The following is a 13,198-nucleotide window of genomic DNA, read 5'->3' as shown; positions in this document are numbered from 1 at the left end:
CCACTAATTAATTATAAAAAACGATCAACCAACCAACTACTAATTCAAAACCCTTCTCCTTTGTCAGAAAGAAAAATAAAAACAACTAGTAAAGATGGCAGCCACCACTCCCACTTTCACAACATTTATTGGAGAGACTCTCACTACTCACCACTAGTGCTGTCCTTTTTCTTTTTTTTTTTTTTTCCCCTCCATTATTAAATAAAAAATTATTTATTGTTTCGGATTTAGGTCCTTTCTTGTCCGTACAATTTGACCAACTTTCTTGACACTTCCCTAACCATTGGATTTTTTTGATAGCCCATCTAATGGAGAATCTTTAGATCCCCCACTCTAACTAAGACTTTCTTCTACTTCATCATCTCTCTCTATTACCAATTTCTTTAATACAAATAAAATCCCATATTTGCCTTAACCTTTTACTACTCCTCTTCTAATACACTTTCAAGTATGTTAATTATTCCCATTAGAGAATCAACACCACAAAGCCCACATTAACAAGAGTTAAGGTCAACTCCACCGCATTAACAAGAACCTTACATGTGTATGTCGTTTGAGCATGTTATAACCAAGTTATTAGTTTAAATATTCTTATTGCCTTCAGGTTTGCTAGAGAAATTATCATCAATTAAAAAATAACCATAAATACATATCCAGACTAGTAATCAATTAACATAACATTCTAAAACTTCCCAACTATAGAGACCAAATTCTAAGTTTTGAGACAATATTTATGAGGTTCCATGTGTCCATAACACTACTACTCTAACATTCAACAATTCAATCTCAAACTCTAAACAAATTTAACCAATTTAGTTAGCAGCACACTGGCCATATGCTGCCAAAATGCAGTAAAAAATATGCCCTGCGTCTACTTTGTATAACCTTTAATCTGAACTTTGGTTTATTTAAGTTTGTCCTTGTCTGATCACAGCACAATCCATTATGTTCTGTTGAACTTAAAAGCTTATTAAAAGAACAAGAGGGAAAGCCATGATTCGATCAACAAAACTGATGGTACAACAGAAAATTTTTAATTTCATCCCAAGAAACCATTGGCGAAAGGCAGAAATACCATGACTTAACCTTCACGCCAACTAAATCAAGACATACAGCAAAAGTAGTTGTTTATAACTTGAGCTCTCAACAAACAATATCCTGTGTAAGCCTCAATCGCTCCAGAGAACAGCAGAAACAAGTTTTTGTGCAGCTATATAAATGCATGTTGAAGCAAAATTGTCATGCATTCTCCCCAAACCAAATTCTATGATGTGGCTGGTTGATAGTTCCATCCAGGGGATATTAATATTACGACATACGACCTGAAAATTTATGGATGGGTATTGACTTATCTGACCAGTTGACTGAATGCAAGCATGCTCAAAGACAAACATCGAAAATAACCAGACCCCACAAACTATGACCAGAAACCACTCTGTTTCCCGTGATTTGGTTATCATTCCTGGAAAAAAAAAAAATAAGAAGAAGAAGGTCAAACAAGCAACGAATAAACTGGATAAACGTTTGTTGATGAATATACCATGTAAATTAATGACAATTTTTTTAAGGAACAAGAATGGAAATAAACAAGCATAAGACAACAAACAGGCTAACGCTCAAATGAGATGCTGGTGGTAAGAAATTATCATAGAAGAACGAGTTAATTGTCAATGAAGGGCTAACCAAGAAAGTGAAGAAAAACAACATTTTCTACAGGAAACATGCTTGTAGTGCCAGAATTCTTTTATCCAACACACAATAATTTAAGTATATAACATAAATAAGGAATTTATTAAGAAATTCATATGTTCAGAATATGGATACCAATTTTAAGCAAAGGCCCAGTACATTTAAATTTTTTAAAACTGGTAGAGCTACAATTTCGCTTTCAGCAACTTTAGATCTTTTATGTGTTTTTCTAAAATTGACTTTAACAAAATCTAGAAAGAGCCAGGACAGAGGTCAGGTGACACAAAAACTTCTTTAAAGCCAAAGGTCTTCCAGAAACCCAGAAGACGTGTTGCATGGCCATGAAGTGAGACGAGGGAAATGATGAATATTAAGCATCAACTGAGCAGTTTGCCTAGAGCAGTCGGTTAATCAAAAGCTCTACTGCACCTGACACTAGCGTCTTCCATTCTGTTGCTTCAAAATAAGAATGGGAGTAGTAGAAGATAAATGTTTCGCACAACAAACAATTTACGCGGGCTGTGTCAGGGGTATTTGTTTAACAAGCATCAGAACATCATAATACAATCTATTCTGAAACCTTCTGTTCATCAATAATATAAAGCCAAAATTAAATACTCTCTTACAGAAGTTGTTTCATGTGTTCAACTGTTGTATTTGTCAAACAAAATGCAGACAAGCAGATGGGTGATATTACATGCATGGAGATAAGACAAATTATGTTAAACAAAATTCTGACTTACCCCAGAAGATCACATAGACAGAATATGAACATATTAAAGGTTCACCACAGCTTCGAACTAATTTCACCAAAAGCAACCCATGTTTTAACAGATTGCTGATGTAACCACTTGAGAACATAAAACATTATGGAACTAATAAAACATGTAAGAGGTTGAAAGTACATATAACAGCAGAACAGTAAGATACAAGGTTAAATCATATTCATCATGTATCAGGCCCTAACTGCATGCATCCCAACAGAGATAATAGGAGCAAAGACAGGTCTCAAGGCTAGATGCAGTTTGAAATAGAGTGGAAAATTATTTTTGCAATCTTTATTAGTTGTGACATAGTAATATATAATGATAGTGAAAACCATGTTCATCACTCAACTGAGCAATCTTGAACTGTTCGAATATCAGAATCCCAAAGTAATGCATAAATTTTAACATGTAAAGGCACAGACAGAGTCGGTGAAACAGTAAAAACTTACCACATGACAGCGTCTGCCTCAAACTATTGTGAGATTATATGAGCTGCAAAGTTGAAATAAAGCAGCTTGATTTGCTGGTTCAAGATTTTCGGTAATGATCCGAGGGTATGTTCCAGGCGAACGAGCAGATAGATTTGCCAGAGATGCTACCAAAAATTGTTTTGGATCATTGATTTCTGGTAGAGGGTCGTCTTCTTTCCGCCCAGCATTGTAGAGGCGGACATATGTGGCATTATAACCAACAGTTTCACCAAAATCGGGAACCTCAGGCTCCTCTTCCACTCTGTCCTCCTCTGGCCGTGAAATAAGTGTAACAATGCTGTCAAGCATTTTACCCCACAGCTTTTGATCTAAAGGGGACACAGACTCACATATAAGCCTAGTCGAAGCCACAGAAGTTAACTTGAGCTCCGTTGAACCTGTTATTAGCTTGAGATTAGGTATCCAAAACTGCTCCAAGATTGTATGGAAAACATCAGGCTGAACGGCATTCATTGAACCAACAAGCTTTTCCGGACCATGCTTCACCAGAAAAAGTGACATAAATATGACAAGAGATTTGATGAACTTCACAGTTCTGTTGTACTGAAGCCGCTTAAATAAAGCAACCCAAATGTGGCTAATGTAGGGATGGATTACATCATAACCCAGGTTTTCAATCACAGTGTTGAGCACATAAAATCCTTGTTCATCAGTACTAGGAGATGAAACTAGCGTGTTGAATATTCCAAGGACACTAGATAATCGCCCCTGCTGATTCAGTTCATGCGGTGCCTTTCTGAGGAAGGCTTGGAGTAAACGGACAAGGGCTGGAACATTTGCAGACTTTTTCCATGATTCAGGCATAAGGAGTATCGCAAAAATCTCCATGTAATTCCCTGGTAAAGGAGATTGATTCAAGTCAACGAGCTGAGCCAGTAGCTGGAATGCATAAGGGAAGAATTCGCTAACATCTCTGGATAAGATCAACTGCAAGCTGGGAAGCAGGCTTGTTTCAAAAGGTGAAATGATTGATGGATCCTGGTCGCAAGCCCGTCTTATTAGAAGAGCCACAGATTCAAACAGATAGTGGTTGAAAACGGGATTTTTAGGGTTTTCACAGACCCTGTTTAGAACAGTCGCCAGACCGTTGATGCAAGGTAAAGCAACCTCATGTGAGACATTAGCAACTCCAAGGACCCGCATGATGCACTTCATCACATACTGATTCTCCTCAGATTCTGGCTTCTGCAAGGCGCTGAAAAGATTGGTCATTAGTACAAGCAGAAATGGACTGACATCTGTAGCTGAGTATCTCGCCCTTCCCCCTTCATCCTTGACCAAGAAAAGCTTCTCAATGCAGCTGGCAGCATATGAATGGACAACATTTGACTCGGAGCCAAGGAAGCGAACCACATCAGGGAGCAAGGCTAATGCAACAGGTTTAGAAATCTGATTCCTAAACATAGTGAAGTACTTTAAAGCACCAGCTTTCAGCATTGGAAACCCATCTACGTCCTGACTTCGGAGTTCCGGCACGATAACAGACCCGAAAAAGCTCTCAACATCAACAAGATCAGTGGAGCCAGAACTGCCACCAGCTTTCTTTGTGGCAAGGGAGACAACCAAATAGATAGCACAGTCTTTGTGCTTCCAATTCGCAGCGGGATTCTCTGCAAATGATGCCAAAAGACTCTGTACCTGAGAAGAAACCTTCTCAGTGACCTTTTCCTTATAATTTGAAGCAATTCCCTTAAGGAGTTCACAAGCAATCCTCCTCCTAGTGTCAAGGTCACTGCCCTCCATGTCTCTCCTTATGAACTCCACGTAATTCATCTCAAATAGCTCCTCATCCTCATCCCTTAACATCACATTGGGAATCACGACACTCTGGCAAATCTGTTGCAGTATATCATCCCTCGCAAATAGAGTGTGATGAACACTTGTACTCACCGTGGTCAAGAACTTAATAGCAGTCACAGTCAGCCTCTCCCGACTAGAAGAATTCGAGGCGACCACTAGAAGTCCCCACACTGCCTCCACAAATCCACTCAAATATTTCTGAAATGTCTCCTCCTCTTTCTCCATGTACAGGCTAATATTCTCACAAACAGCAGCTCGCAACTCATCAACCGAAGCAAGGCCATCGCTTCCACTATCTTCTAGAGCAGAGTATTTTACAGTCAAATATTTCTTGAACTCAATCATCCATTCGTCCATATGATCCTCAAAAAACTCTGGCAACTCCATAAAATTCAGTGAATAGAAAATCCTACAACACAACCTCTGTGACTCTACATACCCCTTAAGAACACTTGCATTCACAGAAGCAGAACCCACAGCTTGGTCTATAAACCCTGCAGTCCGCTTAAACACTTGCAACAATGGCTTGGCAAAGTTATCAAGACAGTACTTCAAATCAAGCAACAACTCATTTGTCTTAAACTGGTACCTAAATTTCTTAAACAAGGAATTAATGGTTGCTAAAACCCCATTCACGGACGCATAGTCGTTGGCCTGACTCAATTTATCCAAAGTTAGAACTAATTCTGGCAACAGAGTAGGCCAGGCTTTAGGAAAATCATGCTTCCCAATAATAGTTAAAGCTTCACTAAGCTGAGCTTGAATTTTTGGTGAGGCATTAACCATGAGAGTAACAATTAGAGCTTTAATCTGTTCCTTTTCGGGATCGGGCACAGCAATATGGGCAGGGTCGTTGGGGTGGACGGCCCAATGGGCTTTGAGGTGGTTCTTGAAGTTAACAGCGGCTGATTGGCGGATCTGGTCATCGACGGATGGCTCGGCGACGAGGCGGAGAACGGCGAGGCCGTAGTTAGGACGAGTGGCGGCGTCGGAGAGAGCCTGCTCGGCACGGCGGCGGGGATCATGGATTGGGGATAGGGTGTTGAGGAAGCACTGGGAGAGGAATTGTAGGGTTTCAGGGTTCCACTCCATATTTTATGGGAGAGGGAATGTGGGGGGGGGGGGGGGGGGGGGGGGCTAGGGTTTAAGCTTAGATGGAATTGAGGAATTAGGGAGATGAGTAGAAAAGAGGAAGAAAGTAGGTGAGAGAGAGAGAGAGAGAGTAATGTATATAATTTGAAAAAGGAAGGGAAGAGGCAGAGGGAGGGAGGAGTTGGGAGTTGTGAGTTGTGTGTTTACAGGCAGGAGGATTAGGATTGATAAGAAAGATAGAAATTTGGTGAGAAAGTATTTATAATTGGGCCTCCCAAGGGGCTAGGCCCAATAATGAGCTCCCATGAGTCATAGAAAAGCCCAAGCCCAATCCCAGCAAGCCATTTTGGGCCACGCCGAAAACGTTAAAATATATTGAATGCAGTTCACGTGCTGCAGACACGCCCTTCACGTGCATTTCCATCATTTCTATTTTTAAATATTAATTAACTAAACCTGTTTAATCCTATAACACCACTTTTCTAGACATACATTATCAAGGAATCAATATTTAATATTTAAATAATGAAGAGCTATTTTTATTTATTTTGTGACCCACTTTCTAACTATCTAAACACAAGAATGTCGCCCACTGCTTTCTAAACCTAACCATGGTTACTTTTTCACTATTCTCCACACTTCATACACATGCACCAATTTATTTACACAAATCCCTCTCCCTCTCTCCCCCTTCTTCGCTCTGCAAATACAGCCAAACACCTACCCAACCTTCTTCTTTTCACTTCTTCAGCTGCTCATCATTTGTTTATTAAACTTTTGCTTCTTCCATACATATCTTTAATACTCTCTTTCTTGCAAACTGGAAACAACTTCAACACACTGGTCAGTGATTCCTTCCCTTCAATCTTTTCTTTCTTCATGTTTTTTCTTTTTTAATTTCAGCTTTTACTTACATTTAAATTCGTTTTCTGTTTTCTTTCTTCTCATGCATGTTTCTATAGATTTGTGATGTTTGAGATCTGAGACTAAGGGCTGTCGCTTCCAGGGTTTCTGACGAAAGATTTGTTTTTTTCTTGGGAAAGAGCTGTGATGGGTTGGTGTTCTATTGGTTTATAGCATATTCTTGAGTTTTTCCGATTTGGGATTTCTCAATCGAGAGACTGGAGATTTATAATTGCCTCTTCCTATTCCCTGCTATTTGGGTTTTTAAAGTTGAAAAACTGCTTTTATTTCGTGGCTGGTGTTGTGGGCTAAAATTAGAATTTGGTATGGGGGGTGTTGGATGGTATAACGAGGATAAAGCCATGGCGGCGGCGGTTTTGGGGACTAAGGCTTTTGATTACTTGATGTCAAGCTCAGTTTCTGCTGAATGCTCATTGATGGCGATGGGGAATGATGAGAATTTGCAGAATAAGCTTTCAGATCTTGTGGAGCACCCAAACGCTTCTAAATTTTGTTGGAATTATGCCATCTTTTGGCAGCTTTCTAGGTCTAAGTCGGGAGACTTGGTCTTGGGATGGGGTGATGGGTGTTGCCGAGAGCCTCGTGAAGATGAGGAGTCCGAGGTTACTCGAATCCTCAAAATGAGACTTGAGGATGAGTCTCAACAGAGAATGAGAAAAAGGGTTCTCCAGAAGTTGCATACATTGTTTGGGGGGAGCGATGAGGATAGTTATGCTTTTGGATTGGATAGGGTTACCGATACTGAGATGTTCTTCTTGGCGTCTATGTACTTTTCCTTCCCTAGGGGAGAAGGGGGTCCTGGGAGGTGCTTTGGATCGAGTAAGCATGTCTGGTTATCGGATGCGTTGAAGCCATCTGTTGATTATTGCGTTAGGTCGTTTCTTGCAAAGTGTGCTGGCATGCAAACTATTGTTTTGATTCCAACTGACGTTGGGGTGGTTGAATTAGGGTCAGTCAGGTGTATTCCGGAAAGTTTGGAGCTCCTAAAGGTGATTGGATCATCCTTTTCCTCATTTTCGTCGCTTATCAGGGCTAAGCAAGCTGCGGTGATAACCGACAAAAATGATGCAAACGGCCCCATTCGTAATTTGGTGATTGGTAACCGCCCGGAAGTAGTCCCCAAGATTTTCGGGCAGGATTTAAACTCAGGCCGCATGCAATTTAAGGAAAAAGTTGCCGTCAGCCACGAGGAGGACAGGACTTGGAATGCGAGCAAGATGCCATTCGCAAACAGCCGGAACGGTTTTCATGGTGCAACATGGTCACAGTTTGCCAACGTAAAGCCAGGGAAGGCAGTAGAGATCTATAATCCTCAGACCTCAGCAAATAAGGTTCCTGAGCTCGTCAATGGAGCTAGGGAAGAGTTTCTGCTTAACAATTTTCAGCATCAAAAGCCGGCACAAATGCAGATTGATTTTACTGGAGCGACGTCAAGGCCCATAATCTCCCATCCACATAATGGTGAGTCGGAGCATTCAGATATTGAGGCTTCATGCAAAGAAGAGCCTGCAGGGCTATTAGAAGACAAGAGGCCTAGGAAGCGTGGTCGGAAACCTGCCAATGGAAGAGAGGAGCCTCTCAATCATGTGGAGGCAGAAAGGCAACGGCGAGAGAAGCTGAACCAGTATTTCTATGCTCTTCGAGCAGTTGTACCAAATATTTCTAAGATGGACAAAGCTTCCCTCTTGGGGGACGCTATTGCTTACATCACTGAACTTCAGAAGAAGGTGAAGGATATGGAGTCTGAGAGGGAAAGACTTGGAAGCGTACCGAGGGAAGCATCAGGTTCAGAAGCTAATCCTAAGGCAGAAATGCAAGATACGGCTTCGAGCATCGACGTTGAAGCTTGCCGTGACATTGTGACCGTGAGGGTTAGCTGCCCCTTGCGTACCCACCCAGCATCAAGAGTCATCCGAGCAATCAATGATGCAGAGGCAACCATTATTGAAGCAAAAATGGCTACAGGGAGTGAGAGGGTTTTTCACACATTTGTTGTAAAATCGAAGGGATCAGAAGGGGTGACTAAGGAGAAGTTGATAGAAGCATTGTCCCATAAGTCCAACTCCTCCCAGCCGATGTCCTCACTTGGGTGATGGGAGTCGGGTGTAGCTAACAAAGTTACTAGGCATATATAAGATATGCAGTGAAGCAAGCTTTTGCAGAGATTTTGATATACAGCAGTTAATGTTAGAAGTAGTTGAAAAAAGCATCCTTTGACGAGCAGCTAGGAAATAGAATATTTCAATTTGTTTATAGTATACATATATATATATTATGTCGTAATTTGCAAGATTAATTAAATTTATCAAGTTGATAGACTTGGTCTCTGAAATCTGTTTTATTTCATTTGAACTCCATTATTGTTTACAGTGTGAAAAGAGAAAGTAGAATCCCAGGTCTCAATGGTGCAAAGGGTTGAGAATAATGTGTTGTGAAAATAAAAAAGGTACGAGTGTTGTTGTAAAAATGAGGAGTGTGAAAAAACAAGAAAAACGTTTCCTTTAAAACGTGTTGAATGTGGGGAGACCAAACTATTTTAGGTGGAAAACAGACCACTCACTTCTTTTCTTCTCCAAAAGAAAACGTGTTTGTAGTGCCGTCATTCACTCTATTACTATTACTACCTAATCATCACTTTCACTCTTTACTGTTTTTCTTCTCTTTCTTTTATAGGTAGAATTTTTAAAATATAGAAATATGAATCATGCCTTTTTATTATTATTTTACCTCACATCATTCAAATTATTCCCTAAATCCTCATCATTTTTTAACCTAAAGTTTTTTAATTATAAAAATAATATTAGGTCACTGTCATACTAATTTTGATAGTGATTTATGAAGTGGGACATTATTTGAATTTCACATGAAATGGAAGAAGCCTCCCATTTAATTAAATTGCATTTTTTTTGTGTATTGAAATACTACTCATTTAATTAATTGCATGATTTTCATTTTCAAATTAGTTGTTTTTAGTAACCATATTTGCAGAGATAAGTAAGGTAATATATATATATATGCTAATACAGTAATTATAATCATAGTTGTCAATATATATTTTGTCTACTTCTCAAAATCTCCTATCCAGAGCTTATCGTAATTAATAATACTGTAATGGTAGTAACTTGCAAGCATCCAACACATATCATCATAACTTCAACTATACATTCTTTTTTTAAAATATATATTTATATATATAATTCGTGTGAATTGTATATGTATAGTAAATTATAGAACATAATATTAATTTGGAATTTTAAAAAAAAAACAAAAATGATAATATTAAGATCATGACTCTAATAATAATTTTTCAAAAAAAAAAAAGAAACTGTGGATTCAATCAATTCATTAACTCATATTACAATAAATTGATATTACAAAACTCACATTAAAAATAAATATCGATTATAATAAACTCACAATATTTTTCAAACAAATATCTTGCTTTTGTGTCTGACCCACAATTCAGAAAAAGCAAAAGCAAAGGAGATAATTACACTCAATTCCATTTCGGTGATATTTATTATAATTCTACGTAAATCTCCTATTCCTTATACTTTGGAATATTATATTTAATACTTCTTAGATTTGTTTTTGTATAATAAATAAGTCCCCCAAATAGTTAAAATTCATTGAATTTGTTGATAATAACAAAAAATTTGAATAAAAATAGATATTTATACTCGATAAACTTATTATTGACTTATTGCAGGTCAAATATTATTTTTCTGGCAAACTACCTTTATAACTGAGAAGATATACCACCTCACATGTATTAACATTTCAAAATGTATAGGGTAATTTGATTATAAAAAAATTTATTTTACCTGCAATAAATCAGTAAGATCAATTGGGGGTACACATAAATTTTTATTCATTTTTTTTTTTTGTTAATATTAACAAGTTCAGTGAATTTTGATCAATGAAGGGACTGATTTGTTAGGCGAAAACAAATATCAAAATAGTAACTATAATTTTTCAAATAAAAAAAATTATATATAATTATACTAAATCTCAAAGGAGAGATAAAAAGTCAGACTAAGTGTTTGATAAACAAATATATTTTGGCAAAATGATTAGAAATTTAGGATCACAGAACATAAACATGCATAGAGGTAGAAGGCTATACATCATATCATGTGCATCATCCACTTCTCACTTCCATTCTATGTAACACGCTCACCACAACAATCCATTTTTTGACTTGTAATTAATTTATTCAAAAATTGTTACACGGCATGCGGTAGATATTCTTTCTTGGCGATGAAAGGGCAGAAGAGCAGAAGCAGATGATGATATGGTGCCAAAATTCTCTCACACAAAACACACACTACTGATTGAGATATATGTGTGTGTGTGTGTCTGCAAATATATAAAATTTTATTTATTTATTTATATAGATAGATTGAGATGGAGGTATGTAATAATTGTAGTTTGAGGATAAAGAAAGGAGTTTGGGTGGGTGTGGGAGGGAGAGAGCTGATTGGTTGGCAAATGGACATGACAAAAACATTTATAGTGATTAATTAATTATTAATGGATAACGTAGAGATATTGACTTCTTGCAGCTGCAGGGCCACCCTAAATTCAAATTTTTAATGGTAAGAAGATAGATAGGTACCATTGTACCAGTACCAGTAGCAGTACCACCCAAAGCTACAAGATTAATAACCACTCCACTACTCCAGTTTCAATAATTGATTGTACCATGTTGATAAATAATTTAGGACAAAGAATTAAGGTCGATCGAGTTTTTACAACACTACTCACTATTTGATAAGTTTCAAGAATACCAAGTTATCAGTATAAATGGGACCACACCACAGCAAATAAACATCAGTGCTACTATACTATAGTCTATAGGGTAGAACAAGATAATATATATACATATATATTGTAATTAAGCTTTAAGCCCAAAGGTCAACAATAGCATAACATTACTTTATATAGCTTTATTCTTGCCTCCCAATACGCTCATCTGCAATATGACACATGCAAATGCAATAAAAGCTAGTATGTTTCTCTTTATCAGTATTAATAAGCGACAGTATGAATGATCAGATTATTCCAAGGCATGAGCAGAACATGTCCTACGTTAATCCACATTCACAATAGTTCATCAGAAAACGATCTAATAACTATCAAACAGATTTATGTGTGTAGAAAGTTTGTAGTGAAAACTGGAGAGTGAAACCAATGCAACTGCAGTTTCTCCTACAGTATGTATACAGATAGACTTGACACTGGTCAAATTCCTCTTAACAAGGACCAGCAATGAGGTAAAAAGAGAGAGGTAACTCGTATTACTTGCTGCAGGGGATTGGCTGAGAAGGCATCTGATTGGCTTTAGTATTAAAAGGCTATCCCCGACTTCAAATAGAGTGCACTGTTTCTCCACTTTGAATTTACTTTGTGTTTGCTATGTCAGCGACTTTGTTGTCTGTATTTGGAGACAAAACTCCGTTCTCTTTCTCATTGCTCTTGTCCCCGGCTTCAAACTTTCTATCAGGACAATTCTTGAAAATGTGCCCTTCCTTGCCACAGCTATAGCAAACTCTCTTGTTTTCCTTTCTTCTGATTCCGAGTCTGTAGTCAAGTTTCTGCTCTATTATAAGACCCTTCTTATAGTTGGTTTCCATCTTGAAGCAGTTACGAGTGTCTTCTTCAACTTGAAGACGATGCATTAACATATTAAATGGTATAAACTCTTCATGCATCAATCTAACACGAAATTCCTTCCAAGAAGGTGGGAGCTTGGAGACAATGGTGCTTACATGAAAGTTTTCGTCTATCCAAGTTCCAGAAGCCATAATGGAATTGGCAATCCTGTGCAGTTCTTGAACCTGCTCAATAATTGATACCCCATCAACCATCTGAAAATGAATATACTTGTTAATTTGTGACCTTGTTGTTCCGAGATCTTCGTCATAGACTAATTTCAGTTCTTCCCAGAGCTCTCTAGCAGAGCAACTTTTTTGTGAGTACAGTTGAAAAAGATTGTCGCACAGAGAGTTCAAAATGTTGTGGCGGCATATGTAATCATCATCGATCCACCTTTGAACAGCAGCTTTTTCTTTAACCTTCTCATCCAAACTAGTTTCTTGGTCCAAAGATATGCTGGGGCATGGCTTCGCAAGCACGTATCCAATGTCCAACAGATCCAGAAAAAATTCCATTTGATGCCTCCATAAATTGTAATTTCTTCCATCAAGACGGGTGGTCTGTATAGGATTCACTCGTTCAAAATGAACTGCATTAACTGTATGATGCGAATGTCCTTGATTAGGAAATGCAGGCAACGAAGTGGACACATCAGCTTCCTGTTTTCTCTCAGCAGCAATCAATCGATCAGGATGAACTGCACTAACTGTGTCATACAATTGTCCTTCAGTAGGTATTATGGGCGTCGTAGTAGAAATATGAGCTCCAGCTTGTTTT

At 38.1% G+C, this 13,198-nt stretch overlaps 3 protein-coding genes across 3 annotated transcripts in view; 1 reads left to right on the top strand and 2 right to left on the bottom strand.

Annotated features, from left to right (window-relative positions):
- Window positions 982-6,057, bottom strand: LOC105173766 (exportin-2). The gene is made up of 2 exons (XM_011095649.2): window positions 2,906-6,057; window positions 982-1,462 (listed from the first exon to the last, which is right to left on the bottom strand). The coding sequence occupies exon 1, from the start codon at window positions 5,837-5,839 to the stop codon at window positions 2,924-2,926; it is 2,916 nt and encodes a 971-aa protein (XP_011093951.1). The 5' UTR covers window positions 5,840-6,057; the 3' UTR covers window positions 982-1,462; window positions 2,906-2,923.
- LOC105173759 (transcription factor bHLH13-like) lies at window positions 6,476-9,039 on the top strand. Its single transcript, XM_011095642.2, has 2 exons — window positions 6,476-6,682; window positions 6,802-9,039. Exon 2 carries the CDS (start codon window positions 7,069-7,071, stop codon window positions 8,854-8,856), a length of 1,788 nt encoding a protein of 595 aa, XP_011093944.1. The 5' UTR covers window positions 6,476-6,682; window positions 6,802-7,068; the 3' UTR covers window positions 8,857-9,039.
- The window catches only part of LOC105173753, a gene marked incomplete in the record, with an annotated part of 5,342 nt that continues 3,979 nt past the window's right edge, over window positions 11,836-13,198 (bottom strand). Inside the window, 1 exon segment of the mRNA XM_020696924.1 lies at window positions 11,836-13,196. Coding sequence (XP_020552583.1) covers window positions 12,166-13,196 — 1,031 coding nt within the window.

This window comes from Sesamum indicum, linkage group LG1 (genome assembly GCF_000512975.1).
Source record: "Sesamum indicum cultivar Zhongzhi No. 13 linkage group LG1, S_indicum_v1.0, whole genome shotgun sequence".
NCBI classification, from domain to species: domain Eukaryota; kingdom Viridiplantae; phylum Streptophyta; class Magnoliopsida; order Lamiales; family Pedaliaceae; genus Sesamum; species Sesamum indicum.
The sequence above is the reverse complement of the archived record's forward strand: the minus strand, read 5'-3'. Positions and strand labels throughout refer to the sequence as shown.

Bases quoted from the DNA above. Each gene is read 5' to 3' on its own strand.
- LOC105173766 (XM_011095649.2), bottom strand. From the start codon at position 5,839: ATGGAGTGGAACCCTGAAACCCTACAATTCCTCTCCCAGTGCTTCCTC.
- LOC105173759 (XM_011095642.2), top strand. From the start codon at position 7,069: ATGGGGGGTGTTGGATGGTATAACGAGGATAAAGCCATGGCGGCGGCG.